Source organism: Haliaeetus leucocephalus, unplaced genomic scaffold (genome assembly GCF_000737465.1).
Source record: "Haliaeetus leucocephalus isolate CR32 unplaced genomic scaffold, Haliaeetus_leucocephalus-4.0 Scaffold215, whole genome shotgun sequence".
Lineage (NCBI taxonomy): Eukaryota > Metazoa > Chordata > Aves > Accipitriformes > Accipitridae > Haliaeetus > Haliaeetus leucocephalus.
The window spans coordinates 538991-554534 of record NW_010972651.1 but is presented as its reverse complement, the minus strand read 5'-3'; the positions used below and the strand labels follow the sequence as shown (position 1 = coordinate 554534).

Genomic DNA, 15544 nt, shown 5'->3' with positions numbered 1-15544 from the left:
CTCAGTGCCTACGAACGCTCGTAGAAGTTGCAGAGACGGGCTGAGCAATTGCAACAGTATTCTGCCGAGGCGAGAAACGCAGGTAGGAGCTTGCTGATGCGCTGGCTTGCTTTTTCTGGTTTTTTTTTTTTCCCTGGCTGTTGTTAAACCCCTGCACAGTGTTAGCGGCGGAAGGGAGCGCTGGGTGTTGGTTGGGGCAGGCGCTGACGGAGCAGTCATGGGACTCCTGGAAGAGGGTTTCGGGCTGTTCTGCCTCTGCGGGGAGGGCAGGATCCAGTGGGAACATTGCTTGCTCCTGGAAGACCTCAGGATAGCTGCAGCAGGTTGCAAGGGGAGGCAGCTTCCAGGTGTTTCGGAGGAGGTGATTTGTCTTTCCTTTCTCCGTACCCTCTCTGAGCTGCATGTAAAAGTAACCAAGAGACGGGGAAGCGACTGCCTGGGCTTCCTCTACCCAGAGCCTGGCTTTAAAGTAAGGCAGCACTGCATGATCTGCTGTTCTGGCGAGGGAAGAGGAACGGCAGGGCGATACACGTAGCCCTGCCCTGGATTGCCATCAGCAGAAATCAGCGTTAGAACTGGAGCTGTGAGAGCAGGGAGTAAGGACAAAAACCAAGCTTTTGGGGAAGGGAAGAGAGGGCTAGGCCTCAACACTCCTCGTTGGGCAGGCAAGTTGCCTCCTTAACCAGCGTAACACTGAGCTGCTCCTTTCGTGTCCTTGGGAATAGCAGAGAAGCTGGAGGTTTGTTTGTGTTCTGGACAGCCTGCCATGGCGTGAGGCTTTCTGCGGCGGTTGTGTGATCTCGGAGGGATGGCCAAGGTCCTCTCGGAGCACCGGTGACGTGTGCTGTAATCTTGGCTGGCTAGAAAGGAAGAGTAAACAAAATGTACTGCAGGTTTATTTGTGGGGTTGGTTTTTCTTTCCTCATCTTTGAAGCTTGCAAATATCATTCAGGTGCTTTGCATGTTCCATATCCTAATTGTTCCTAACCTTTCCTTTCTCTTCTGTGCAAAGGCAGTCTCTTAGTGCTGCCCGAGCTGTGACTCCTGCCTGTGGAAGTAGGTGTTGTACATGTGATATCATCTTCAAGCAATGTCAGGGTTGCTTTTGGTCTCTGTGCCTGGCTTTTTTTTTTTTCCCCTCCCTAGAGCTAAATGTTTCTTTTAGCTCAGTTGCAGTCAAAGACCATAATTAAATAGGCTGCATCTGCTTGAAGTCTTAGCTACTCATTTTGCTAATACCTTCAGACAGATGCTGAATCGTCTGAGAGACGATTGCTGCTGTGTTGAGCTCCCCAGTTCTCATGAATGATGTCTCCGAAGGAAGAGGAAGTTGTTTATAGGGCAGATGTTGCCTTGATACCAAATAAAACATATTAAAAGCCTCTTCATCCTGCTCAAGTGACAATTTCTTCTGGAAAATGGTTGGCATTTGCTTCTTGATATGCGTGGCCAAGCCCAGGGGATGTTTGGTTTTTTTCTCAGCAGTTTTGCCGTTCTGTTTCACCCCATTCTCTTCTCTGTGCCGGGCCCTGCACCCGCAGCCTAACCCCTGCTCGAGAAACATGTCCTTGTCCAGCGGAAGGGACGATGCCTGCCTGGAATCAGACAGATCTTACAGAAAATAAGCAGGAACAGAGTCATACCGTGCCGAGGATGCTGCCGGTCCTCCAGGGAGCTGTATGGAGGGTGATGCTCATGCTTCTTTATGGCTTGTTTGTTTTAAAGGACATTTCTTTCTCCATCTCCAGTGTAAGGAAATCATTGCGTGCAAGTGCTTCTCTGGGACTGATTTCCTGCTGGAAATAGCTGCAGACTCAGCACCTGCTGTCCACATTGTTGGTTACTTGGAGGCTGGTCCTGCCTTCGCTCCGGACGTGGCACCACAGCAGGGTGGGCACAGTCCCCCGGTGCTTCCGCCCCGCCGGGTCGCCTCGGCATTTTGCCGCAGGATGTGGTGAGGCTGTGACACAGCTCTCGGTAACCAAAGCTGCTGCCTCGTGCTCAGATGTCCCTCTGCGCCGTTCGCTACTTCCTCTAACCATGTCTGTGGTGTGATCAAACACCTCCTAAGGACACGTCTTCTGTGGGTTTTCTTATTTTTCTTTTTTTTTGACTCTCACACGGTAGCTTGCGGGGTCGCAGCAGCTGTTTTCGCAGCACTGTGTGCAGCGAAAGCATGCATACAGTGAACTCACCTTGCAGCCCAGGGTGAATCTCATCAAACCACATTAAAATGCCTTTTCAGTTTCTCCCAACACATGTTGTGGCCCACGTTGCGACAGGAGTTTGGATCTCTCTGCTCCCACACCGAAAAGGTTACTGAGCCTGTTCCTGCAGGAAAAGTAGCGCTAGGAAATGTTGAGCCTGTTGTTAGTGGGACAAACTGAAGTGGTTTGGGTTTTCTTCCTTACTGTAATTAAATAAGAAAACAAGAGGCCTTGGTTTAAATCTTTTTAATCTTTCTCCAGAGAAGAAATGCTGATTAGCACTATGCAGCATCTGTTAGAGATGGGCTGAATTGCAGCAAAGGTAGTTTTGACCTTGAATTTGGGATTTTCTTGCCAACGTTTGAGGATACTGTACCTATTTGAACAACACTATGGCTTCATATAAATCTAGCTAGATTTCTGCTTGGTGAAAGGGATTTGTTTGCTTGCTTTCTTATAAAATTATGGAAACTCTCATTTGCCAGATTCAGTAAGGCATCAGCTTTAGTTAATTTCTATTACTTTATTTATTTCTCTGTCCAGCACATGTAAAATAATATTTTTGGTACACACAGCTTTCTGCCTTGAGCTCCCTTCAAAGAGCAGCTTGACACAAATTATACGAGGGGATGGATGTGGGAACAAAGGAGGTATAATTAGCTACAGATAAACAGAGCTGTGTTTCTCGTCAGCATCCTTTCAGATCTTAACTTGTGTCTCACCCTCTTGGAGCTAATTCTTTTCCACAGATTGGAAGAGGAAGGCAAGCTTTCCCTGGTCTTCCAGCTTTCAACCAGCCTTCAACTTGAAGTGAGCTAAACTTAAATGAAAAATATGTTTATGGTCTGTCTGCACCTGCAGAAGAGGTTGTGGCTGCTCTTAGAGCTGGTGTTATTTCAGGATATTCTCTTTCCGGGTGCCTGAGCTGCAACTTCTTCTTCTTCTTCTTGTTCCCCTCTGCCCTTTCCTGTCCTGTCTTTAGTGCTATGACAGCACATGCAGCTCCTGCTCAAACGGCTGTTTTGTTGGAGTACGTCTGGCAGCAGATCTGAACTTTGTTGTAGGTTGTCATAACCTTACCTTTTAGGTAGGCTTGTTTCCAAAGCAGGGGGGGGAAGTGTAGATGAAAAATCTGATCCAGGTAAAACCCAACTTCAAGTTTTACCCTTCTTAACTATTTGGTGTATTGGAGCTGAATAGGTGCTGCTGATGGTGGAGTTTCTCCTTGCTTCTGTGGGGTTTGGGTCTCTTCGTGTGATGATGTCGGGGTGAATAGCAGCGATCTCCTGCAGAGGGTGCGCTGGGGGGCACGGGGGGACTACGCCTTGATGTCTCATTTTGCCCCTTCCCATCACACCTCTTCCCTATGGGGCTGTGGGGCTGGTTCCCTCATCCCCACATTGAGCAAGGGAGACCTTGCAGGGGTGACTGTTCAGCCCAGGTCACCTCTGACAGCCAAGCCTCTGTTCTGCTGCAAGCTGGGCTGTAAAAGAGAAGGGGGAGGAAAGAAAGCTGGCGTTGGCTTCCCCGCCTTCTCAGATCTGGGGCGAGGGCCCAGATGGTATCCCAGATCTCTTCCTATGGGATTTAGACAAGGTTTCCTGTTGAGAGAGCTGCTCCTAATCGCTGCCCTTCTGTGCTGCATTGCAGATCAGGACCAGATGAGCAGAGGGAGGTTTCTGTGAGGTTTCAGATCAGAGTTGCCCCAGCCCTGCCCCGGGAAGTGGCCCAGCAGTGCTGCGTCTCCAGCTGTCATCGCTACGGACCTGGAAAAGAAAGAAGAAGAGAAAAAAAATGTCCCATGCTTTAAAGCAAGTGTTCAATAAAGACAAAACCTTCCGACCCAAGCGCAAGTTTGAGCCGGGGACTCAGCGGTTTGAGCTGCACAAGAAGGCTCAAGCCTCACTCAACGCTGGCCTGGACTTGAAAGTTGCTGTCCAGCTGCCGCCAGGAGAGGAGCAGAACGACTGGGTGGCCGTGCACGTGGTGGACTTCTTCAACCGCATCAACCTGATCTACGGCACCATCAGTGACTATTGCACAGAGCAGTCCTGCCCCGTCATGTCGGGGGGACCCAAGTACGAGTACCGATGGCAGGATGAGCACAAGTACCGGAAACCAACAGCCCTGTCTGCTCCCCAGTACATGAACCTCCTGATGGACTGGATTGAGGTACAGATCAACAACGAGGACATCTTTCCCACTAATGTTGGTGAGTTCAGTTCCAGTGGCCATGGGGGGAGGGGGGCTGGTGCAGAGCCTTCTGCTTTGAGCCCTCAGATCCCATTTCTGTTCCAGGAGATGCTGTTGCACAGGTCACCCTTGTAGCAGAACTATTTCCTTTTGTGCCACTCAGAGGCTGGCAGTGTAGTAAGCTCTTCTGAGCACCCGAGAAACTTCAGAGCTCTTCTGGAGTGCTAAAATACCTAGAGCTGTACCAGATCCCATTTGGAGTCATGGATACCTTGAGGAAAGCCAAGCTGAGCCTAAGCAGCGAAAACAAGAGGCTGCTCTTAGAAAAGTCAGTCTCTGACATGACTCTCGAGTAGTTCATGCTGGACGTGGTCTCCTGAAGGACAGCTCTTTTACAGCTGATTGCTAGCTTGGGTTCAACGTGCGTGCTCTGCGTCGGCCTGGTGATGGTGGCCACGTTCCCATAATTAGCCTCTTTGTTATTACAGGCTGGCGTTAGCTGACTCTGCCCTTTCTAGCTCAGTGCTTCCTGGCATGCACTCAGCTGTTTGTTGCAGCTGGGTGGGATGCTGACATGTGCATGGAGGGAGGGGCAGTGTTTTATCTATTGCCAGGGTGATGGAAACAAGAGTTTGGCCTAGGACACCTAAATCTGCATATCCAAACGCAGCTTCGTGTACTGGCTTTGGGACAAAGATTGTTGGGTTTTTTGTTTATTTTGTGTTGAATAAGATGTGAGAATTCAGTATCTAAAGCATTAGGTAAATATGATTGATCCCATTCCGAGCTCCCATCTTCTGGGATGCAAAAGACAAGATGCAGCAGAGCTCCCTCCCTCCTGCCCCAGCGTTTATCCCGTCGAAGCTCTGATGGGCTGTACTTGGCCCCTGTTTGGGACACGTCTGCTGCCTCTGCCACACAAGCATCCGCGGGGCTCCTCCACCCGTGCCAAAATGCTGCTTAAACCTGGTGTTGAGCGGGCAGAGGCAAGGAGCAGGGCCATAACCAACCAGTTCTTCAGACAGCTGAAACACCGAAATCCTCCCCACCCGTTCCTCTTGTCGCCCAAACGATTGCTGTGTTGCCTTTAGTTAGGACTCTTCTGCAGGATTCTCTGGGGACTATAAGCAGGGTGTTTGTTCTGTTCGGGGAGGCAAGACAAGTTTCCGACAGCAGGAGGGTTGTGGTTTGTGTTTTTTTAATTGTTATTGTTGTTTTCAGCTCAGCTTTTACCAGATTCCTTGCCCTTAATGCTGACTGAAATGCTGCAGTTCCTGCAGAGCACTGAAAGGGTTTAACTAATCCTCGTTCCTCCAGAAATGATGACCTGTGTGAACTTTAAACTGTAATATTCGACTGAGATGGCTGGTTGGGCAGACTGTTCAGCTGCAGGGCCGTGGCTAAACAAATCCCAAAGAACTGATGCCTTTAAAAAGGACCTTAAAGTCTTTAATTTTTAACCAAAGAGCTAAAGACATATCAAAATAAGAGATTAACTGTGGGGAGTTAACAGCAGTGACTCTTTCTTTTGGGAAGTTGTTTGGTTGTATCTAGTATTTTGCACTGTTTATATAAACATGCCAAATAGGAGTAGAAGAAAACTGTATCAGACTGAAACAGCTGCTGGGAATCTGCAAGGCTGGTCTCTTGCTTTCAGTCACTAGCAGTGATCGATGGCGTGTAGCACTCTGTCACTTCAGAAATCTGTGCTTTGAAAAATCTGATCCGAACAGAAAGAAGAAAGGAGAGAGGAACTGGAAATTACCAGGGACAGAAGCCCTTTTGTCTGAATCTATCCATTTTGTCAATTTGTTTTAGCCCCAAGGAATCAGTTTTAACTTTGCCAAAAGTTTCTCATGGTCTTGTCTTCCCTCTCAGGTACTCCCTTCCCCAAGAACTTCCTCCCAGTGGTGAAGAAGATTCTCTCCAGGCTTTTCCGAGTCTTTGTCCACGTCTACATCCACCATTTCGACAGGATCACCCAGATGGGGTCGGAAGCCCATGTGAACACCTGCTACAAGCACTTTTACTACTTTGTGAAAGAGTTCAATCTCATAGACACCAAGGAGCTGGAACCACTGGTGAGTCCCTGGGTGGGCTCCGGTTACACGTTGGTCTGTTGGGGTCTGCAGCCAGTGCAGAAGGGGTGGGCTGGGGGTGGAGGTGTCACAGAGGTCTCTTGTACCTTCTCAGAACTGGTTGCCCAAATTGAGGACATCGGTTGGCCTTGCAATTTGACTGTCAGGGAACTGGGAGTCAGGACGTGCAGGCACAGCTGAGCAGGGTTGTTGGGGCATCGGTTGGGTGAAGTTGACTTGTTCTCCAGCAACTTCCTTGCGTTTCTAGCAGCTGGCTTGCCTTGTTTGCGTGCATGAGCCTGGCACTGTTAGCCATCCAGGATGTGGATGGCTAAAACCCCCTCCCTGTGCTTACTTCCCATGCCGGAAAGCAAGGACAACACCACTGCCTTCGCAAGGAGTCTGGAGGATGGCTAATGTGACCTAGACCTAGGAGGTGATGGTGTTTCTAAAGCCATAAGCAGCAGAACAGACTTGCAGAGCCGCTGGGCAGTGCCGGTGCCTGGGAATGGGAGTGGTGGGGGGAACACGGACCTGCCCAAACTGGAGCTGTTAGACACGCGGTGACACTGTTACTGAGAAGCGTATTTACGACTAAACAAAGGTGAGGTTTTTTCATCCACACCCTCACCTGGCAATCTGGATCTTCATTCATGGTCCCTTGTCTTGTCTGTCCCTTTGACAGAAGGAAATGACGTCCCGGATGTGCCACTGAGATCAGACCTTGCTCCCACCTCAGCGTCTCTTCTGAGGACTCCGAGTCTCACTCCTGCATTGGAGACGTGATTCAAGGGGAGAACAGAGACGTTTTGTTAAAGAAATCTATATTTTTAATGAGTTTCAATGTAAAACTGTGATATTGCAGGAATATTTTTTTAAAGATGCTCTAGATAAACTAGTTTTTTATAGTAATTTCTATAAAAAAAAGAAAATATTTTGGGCCACTTGGTGGAAATGCTCGCTCTTTGAGGAGGGAGGAGCCACCCTGTACTGCCTCTTCCCCATCCCCTCACTGCAGCAGCACCAACCGAGCCGAGCCAGATGCTTCAGACAGAGCCATGTCGTGTAGCTGGTGCTGCCATGGAAGCGGTACTTCCCTCCAGGCACCCATTTCCCACCCGCGAAGGGAGGTTACCTGGGGATTGGGGAAGAAATGCTGGTGTACGTGGATCCCCTGGGGTGCTGTTTGGTTCCAGCACCTCTTCCACTGGCTGTGAGTCCAGTTTTTGGACAGAGCTGCTTTTGTGCTCACCCCCCGCTTGGCATCCTGTCCCCAAGGCTTGGCCCTCCTTGCTTTCCCTCTGAACGAAGTTGGACTTTGGTTTCTTTCATGGCTAGACCAGCACTGCCACTGCTGATGGAGTCTGTGCAGGAGCGCTGCTGTTGAGAATCCACTCTTGCCTCTTACAGCAGCTCTGAGCTGAGCTGCTCCCTGTGCACGGCCCAGCTGTGGCTCCAGGCGCACCATCCCCACGGGGGATGGGGATCTGCGCCGGCAGCATTAGGCCAAGCAGACCTGTGCCTCGTGGGAATGAGTAGAGGGAGGGCGCTGGGACAGGCGTGGGGAAGTTTTCTTCTCAAACACCTGCACTTCCCCATCTCCTTGTGGTACGCTGACCCTGCTGAGAAGGAACTGGGCTGCTCGCCCTCCGGCCTCACTGGCTGTGTGTGGACCATTTTCTGCTTCCCATTAGGGTACGGAGCCTTCTCCCTCTTCCCGAGCGGCACATCCCCTCGCTCAGCTGCGCACATCTCGTAACCAAAGTCTCTGGTGTGCAGCCAGAGACCACTAGCCTTGCCTGCTGCTTGCACAAGCAACTCCGCTGCGTGATGAGAGCTTTGCAGTACCCCCAAGGTAGGTAGATAGGTCTACCTAGGATTTGGGGGGAGTGGGGGAGCAGGGTTTACAGTAAGAGAAAAGGTTTCTATGAACAGTGACCAAACTGTACCACTAACCACTTCTTCCTTACAAAGTTTTGCTGTGTCCTGGAATCTCTGTACGTAACGTGACTCTCGTTTCTTGTACTATTGTTAGGACACTCATACAAATACCACTATAGTTCTCTGAAATTGAACCAATAAATTATGTTGTATTTACATAGCACACTCTGATTGCTGAATGTCTCGTGATTACACGTTCGTCAGGGTCTTTCTATCAGCAAAACAAACATGGTGTGTTTGGACTCCTCGGGAAGTGCGCTGGAGAGCCGTTTCCTACAGTTCCTAAAACCTCCTGGGTGTGTGCTCCTGTGCTCCTGGCTCTACTGCTGTAAGGTTTCATTCCTCCTGCTCTCAAGGTGCCAGGTCCAGGCTGCTCCAAGCCCCACGCTTGTTCCCAGGGCTGTAGGGCAGAGCAGGCAGGTGCTGGAGTTCAACCAGCAGGCTGGGGTTGTCCTGACTTGTCTCACCCATGTCCCTGTACCCAAGGGTTGAGCTGTTCTCCCAGCTCTAAAAGTTGGGTGGATGTGGGCAGGAGAGGTGAATTCAAGCTTTGCTGACAGACTCTTTCTGCCACTGAAAGGAGCCGTGGGCACAGCCAGCGCGGCTGCCAGACTAGATCGGACAAGGCTCTGCATTCTGGGTCTGCAAGTTACTTTCCTGGCCAGGAGGGGACTAACGGGCTCCCCAGCCATAGCTCCTGCCTGTACTGGACCTGGCAGTGCCCTGCCTGCAGCACCAGGTCCTGCCCATTCCCCTCGCATGGCAGAGGTGCTGGGCCCTCCCAAGCACCCTCTGGCCCCTCTCCCAGTATTTTGCGGGTGCAGCTCAGCTGGAACCGCATCCCCGTGGCTGGTTGCTGCTAGAGGGTGCAGCTGAGACCCATCGCTGCCTGGGAGAGGGTGCGGCACCCCCTCCCAGCCCCTGGTGTGCTCCAGGAGCGAGGCCAGATCCTGTGCACAAGCAGGGAAAGGCGCAAACCCGCAAGGACTTGAGTGCCGGGTTGCAGTGGGGCTGCAAACGGGTGGTGAGTGGTGCTAGGTCAGTTCATGTCACTTTTCATCTGCTTTTCCTTTCATACCGACCTCGGATGCTGTGAGCGCTATGTCCGGCGGTGTTCAGCACCCATCCGTCTGTCACCCACAGGGCTGCAGGGTGCTGTCTTCCTCTGCCCTCCCTTCCTTTATGAGGGGGAAAGATCTGGCTCCTTCCATGCGAGACCGGCTCCGCCAAGAGAGGAGGAGGAGGAGGAGGAAAAGCACCTTTAGGGGAGAAGAGCCGACGGGGCCCGGAGGTGCCGCTGCAGCTGAGCCTGTCCTCTGCAGCGTTGCGGCAGTGCAGGATGTTGCCCAGACAGGTTTGCAAAGCCGCCGCAGCCGGCACTCGGCCTTTCTCTACTTCTGCCTCCGCCTTTTCCCCTCTGCCGCCCAGGCAGCACCCTGCTTTCATCTCCCTGTGCGGGGGCCTCGTGTTTACTCGCCCATGAGCCGCAGCTGCCTCGTTGCGAGTCAAAGTCTGCAGGCGAGCAGGCTGCAGCGAACGCCTAGAGCTGAGCCCAGTCTGGCGGAGCGGGTTTAGCTGTGACCTGGACCTGTCGGTAATTTTATCGCTCGTCTCCCCAGGTGCTGGTGGGGTGCAGACCAAGGTGTCACAAAGGCTTTGGTGAGAGCCCAAAGGAGAACGGATTTGCAGATGTCCTGCATTGAGCAGGTAACATGCTCAGGGCTCTGGCAGCCTCCCCTCTGTGGGGCTGACCCCTTCCCAAAAACCACAGATGGCATCTGTCCTGGAGCTGGAGCGGGCACGGGCTCACAGGCCGCAGGGTGCTCTGCTGTGGCACGGAGGGGGCTGCGGCGGCCTTATGTTTGAAGGGAAATAACTCCTTTTCTTTGGCTCAGCGCAGTCTCGCCCGCTGCTCCCAAGGAAAAGATGGCTCGCCCTGCGCCCTCTCCCTTGCTGGTCTCCTCCAGCCCCTGAGTCTTGAGGAGCTCAGGAGCTTTAGGACCTCAGTTCCCATTACAGTTTGCTTAAAATTGGCACTGGTTTCTGAAGCTGGAGAGTAGGGGTGGTGATTGCACTGGCCCTCGGAAACCAGCCACAGGGGATCAGGGTCTGGGGGTCTCCTACGGCATCTGCAGCCATGTGGCTTCGGCCAGGAAACGTCCATGGAGTCTGGGCGGGAGCCACGTCCCCACTGGGTGAGGACGGGGATGTCCCCAGCCGCCGCTGTCTTCCCGAGCAGCAGATCCTGCTCAGAGCATCGCTGGGGCTTTGCTGTAACATAAGCATGTCCTTACCCCTGCCCAGACACTCCAGCCGGAGCAGCTTAGCAGAGATGCTGCTCACTGGTGCTCCAGGCACTCTCCCGTGGCTGCACCAGCACCGGAGAACCCCGGCATGGACCACCCTTCCGGAGGGGCTACAGGCTGCGTTTTCCATCCCCAGGAGGTGCTGCCTCATCCCGTGCTTATCCCCCCTTGCGCCTTTGGGGCTGCAGAAACAGGGGTACAAGGTGGCACAGGACATGTCCCCAAGCAGCTCTGCCATCACACTCAGCCCCCCCAGACCTTGGCAGCCCTGTGGCCGCCTGCTCCTCTGTCCCTTGTGCCTGAGTGGGCAGCCGGCAGCTTTCCAAGCGCTCTGAAATGTGTTGGGTTTTTGGTTTTTTTTCTTTTCCCCAGGCAGCTGATGCCTTTGGGGACAGATTCTCCCCTTTGGAGGGGACCCTGAAGGGCCCTGTCAGCCCCCCAGCCCTGACCCACCACCCGCCTCCTCCCAGGCAGGGGGAATGGGGCCATGGGTTTGCCCCCCTCTGGTTTTGGGCTCTGGGGCTCCGTGGAGGAGGTGACAGCCATTCCTGGGATAAGAGAACAGTCACCAGCGTGGCACATGCTCCCCTCTACCTTGCGTGGCGTGGCCAGGCTGGCGGCCAGCAGCTCCCCGGCCTCATGCTGGGAACACGGGCAGGACCTGACAACTCTTCTGGGAAAGGACCGGAGCGGGGAGCACATGTCCCCTCCCTGCGGCTCGCAAGTGATACCGGAGGGCATCTGCTGCTCTGTGCCAGTGCTGTCCCTGCAGGAGGGGACAGTCCCTCGATGCCACGGCTTACATACACAGCACTTTGTCGGCGGTGGCTTAAAAAAAGGGACCTTGGGTTCGTTTTTGCTCCTGGCGAACAACATCCCCCACGAACCCAAGAGGCTGCTGGGACGCAGCCGGTGGCACCCAGCGTCTTCCAACATGGGGGTGCACGGGCCCCCGCTGCGGGTTCAATGCCCTTTTCAAGCAGCAAGGGAGCAGGGGTAATTTTTTCAGTGGTTTGGGACTTTTTCTGCTCCTTCTAGGAAACTGTGCAATGTACCAGCCAGCCAGCACTTCCCCTCCCACCGTGTCCCCCGGCTCCTGGGGCCGCCCCACGGTGACCCGGCTGCAGCGGGTTAGGTCTGCTCCTGCGGCTTTCACCCCTTCCAGGGGAATTTGGAGGATGAAGAGAGGTGAAAAGAGCTCCAGGTGTATAAAAGCCACCTGGAAATGCTTCTCCCATCTACTGCTGGAGACCAAGGCGGGACCCCCACTGCGGCACAGCGTGAGCCCCCTCCCTGCCCTTGTCCCCAAACACCCCAAAACTGCAGCTCCCAGAGTTCCTGCCCCTGGTTTCAGGGGCTGCAGGGATTTCCCTCCCCAGGCGTGACTCAGTCCACCTTGCCCACAGATGCCTGTGCCGAGTCCCGGCCCAGCCCCACCATCTCCATCTCCTCGTCCCCTGGGTTTTGGCCGGTGCAGGGTGGCGAAACCAGGGCTGGCCGTGGTCCCATGATGATGCTGGGGGATGGAGGATGCTCCCCACTGAGCTGGTGTCTCCCCTCAAAGGCTTTTTTGGGGCGAAACCTCTCTAGTGCATGTTTATTCCCTCCCTTGAGGCTGCACTGTGCTGCTTTGGCTGTGGGTTACGGCTGCTCCTTAACCCCACGGCACCTCCTCTGGCTGGGGAAACTGAGGCACGGTACCACCTTCCCCACTCCGTGTGCGGCCCAGCCCTCCTCGGTCTGTGGCTGTGTCCCACCGCTGTCCTTGAGACAAGCTGGGCCGGGCAGGTCTGTTGTGGGGGTCCCAGCCCCAAAACGTGGGTGCAAAGCAGGAGCTGGGAAACCCAAGCGGGGTTCGCCCCGGCCCCTTCCCCGCAGCAGATGGGGAGTGAGGGACTGGGGCCACATCCCTGGGGAAAACCCCACGGTGGCAGTGGGGGGGGCCAGCACTGGGATTTGGGGGTGCACTGGAGCCCCAGCATCCTGCCCCCGCAGCGGGGAGCTGGGTTGGAGGGTCAGACCTGCCCAGGAGCTGCCCAAATTCTCCTGGCTGTGTTGGGGTGAGGAGGGAGGCTGGGGGGGACCCGCCGGTCTGTGAGCCAGCACGGCCGTACGCCTGCGTGTGCCTTGGACGTGCATGTGTGTGTGTTTGTCCCGTCCCCTGTCCCTCCTGTCCCGCCCTGGCAGCAGAACCAGCGCTGGGAGAGTCAAACCTCCGGGTTTCTGCCTGGCAGGAAATTCCAGGTTTTTTGCAAGATTTTTTATTTGAAATGGAGCCAGGGCTCCAAATCCTCCCGCTTCCAGGGAAGGCAAGCTGAGCCCTCCTCATGCCGGGGAAATAACACAAGGAAAAAGGTTTTGGGTTTTTTTTTTTTCCTTCCAAACTGGAGCAGCGGGGCAGGGGAGGAGGAAGCCCTGCACACCCCACCAGCGGCCACCCTCCCGCTGCTCCTGCACACACCGGGACCGACCCACGTCCCACGGGGAACGTGGCAGCCGTGGGGGGCTGCATGGCAGGCTGTGCCACCCGCCGGAGAGGCAGCAGGCGGGCAGGGTGGCCGAGATGGCCGAGATGGCCTCCGTTCCGACTCGCGCTCCCTCCGCTCCCCACGCCAACAATAGCCGCCTTCCGGCACAGCCCCTCTCGCTTTCCTGTTTTCCCTCGGCCGGTCTCGGCGCGTGGGGCTCCACCGACTCGTGGAGATCCCCCCACCGTCCCGGTGGCACCGAGGGGCCAGGAGATGCCGTGGGGGCACGTCGCTCTTGGATGCCAGCAAAAAAAACGGGGCACGCTGGGTTTGCTGCCACCAGCCCCGGCTTCGGGGATGCTGGATGTGATCATCAGGAGGAGGGAGGAGGGCTGGGGGGGGCTCAGCGCCCGCCGAGCAGCCGGGTGGCATCAAATGCATCAAAATCCATGTTTCCCCGAAAAAAATTCGGATGCCCTGCGCTGCACGAGCTGCCAAAGCCTCCTCTGGCCAGGCGCCGTCGTGGCCCCTTCTGCCGCCCGTGGGTTTGCTGGGGGCAGGCGTGCCCCCCCCCAGCCGGAGCCACCGGAGCAGGGACTTGCTGCAGCCCCAGATTTGCGAGGGCTGCTCTGCAGGGGGGGTGTGCAGCGCAGGACCCCCCCGCCTTGGCCCCGAAAATGCACGCTCACAGGGGAGGCCGGGGGAAAACCGCCCCGGTTTGGGGGGGGGGGGGGGGGGCAGTTTGGCTGGACCCTGCATCCACTCGGCTGTGTGGGAGAGGGGGAGAGCCCCCCGGCCCCGGCGGGGAAACACGGGCGATGCACCGGAATAAACACGTGTGCAGGCAAAAAAAACCAACACATGGGGCGGCGGCAGCATGATCGTGTGTGCACACGTATGTACGTGTGTGTGCGTGTGCGAGCCGGCCCCCAGGCAACCGCGCAGTTCCACAGCAACGTACCCGCAGAGGCTGCACCTGCGTGTGCGTGCACACGCGTGCTGGCCGCACACGCATGTGCGGGTGCAAACGCCACGTGGGGCGACGCTCTGCCGCCTCCCGCTTTGCCCTCGCACACGCGCTCGTGGGCTTCTGCGCACGCCAGGCTGCCACGCAGCATCCGGCCCCACGCGGGTGCACGTCCCCTGGGTGCCGACGGCCGATCATCTGGGCCCCCCCCGGCAGCCTGAGACCTGACGCTCTCATCACACCCGGCTGCAAACCTCACTCGCGGCCCCGCAGCTGGAGGAAGCCACCCCTCAGGTGCCGCTGCCTCTTGTCACCCCCGGCCATTGCCCCGACACCTCCCGGTTCGGGGCCTTTCGGAGACGGGATACGGTGTGGGAGGCAGCGCGCGGAGAGCGTGCGGCGAGTGCGGTGTGAGCGTGCAAAGAGGCTGGGAGCGTGCAGGGAGCGAATAGTGGGTGCAGGGTGTGAGCAGCAAGCACGGAGGGAGGGTGCAGTAAGCATGCACTGAGCATGCAGCGAGCGTGCAGACACGCAGTGAGCGTGCAGCGAGCGTGCAGACGTGCAGCGAGCGCGCAGAGAGCGCGCAGCAAGCACGGAGAGCGCGTGCCAGGCGTGAAGCAAACATGCGGAGGTCATATAAGGGCCACACGGCAAGCACACAGCGGGCAGCGAGCACGCACCAGCCACGCAGAGAGGACGCAGTGCCCGTGTGGAGAACATGCGGATGACATGCAGATGACATGCAGCCACCACACGGAGAGCGTGCATCGCACACGCAGCGAGCACGTGGCCTGCAAGCGCGGCTGCTCTGCCGGGGACCCCCGTGGGCTGGGTGAGCTCCCAACCGGCCCTGGGTGTCCCCGCCGAGCCGGGCACCCCTGGGTGGCCTCCCCGGGGCTGTGGGTGCCGGTGCTGCCGCCCTGTCATTACCAGCTGGGTGACCTACATGGTGGCGTGCACAATTTTGGAGGCATGCGGCTCCTCCGCCTGTGCCGGAGACGCCCAACGGGTGCCAGCGGCCAGCGCGCCCCACGGCACCGTCGCCATCCCGTCCCCTGTCCCTTGTCCCCGTCCCCTGCCCTTCCTCTAACCCTGGGAGCCAAAACCCTGCAAATCCCCCCTGTCCTGCAGCACCACATTTGCCCCCCCCCCGCAGCCTGGGCTAATTGGGGAGCCTTCGTTAGCAGTACTAATAAAGAAAGGTCCAGAGTGCCTGGTTTTCCCTGGTTGCTCTGCTTGCGAGCGGGACGTGGGAGCAGCCGTCAGGGCCTGGCAAAAGCAGGAATTTGGGCAGATTCGGAGGGGCCTGGGGGGGTGGGTGGGGGGTGGCGGGGGCAGCCGGGACCCCACCGCAGTGGCCCTATGCCAGGATGGCACCGGTGGC

At 56.0% G+C, this 15544-nt stretch overlaps 1 protein-coding gene across 3 annotated transcripts; it reads left to right on the top strand.

Moving 5' to 3' along the window:
• MOB3A (MOB kinase activator 3A) lies at positions 1 to 8004 on the top strand. 3 transcript variants are annotated; one of them, XM_010566614.1, is made up of 4 exons: positions 1 to 82; positions 3858 to 4419; positions 6279 to 6481; positions 7164 to 8004. In XM_010566614.1, exons 2-4 carry the CDS (start codon positions 4002 to 4004, stop codon positions 7191 to 7193), a joined length of 651 nt encoding a protein of 216 aa, XP_010564916.1. In that variant the 5' UTR covers positions 1 to 82; positions 3858 to 4001; the 3' UTR covers positions 7194 to 8004. The 3 variants fall into 3 exon arrangements, with proteins under 3 accessions (XP_010564916.1, XP_010564915.1, XP_010564914.1); XM_010566613.1 differs by having other exon boundaries at positions 6850 to 8004; XM_010566612.1 differs by having other exon boundaries at positions 6750 to 8004.
• The last annotated feature ends 7540 nt before the right edge of the window (positions 8005 to 15544 follow it).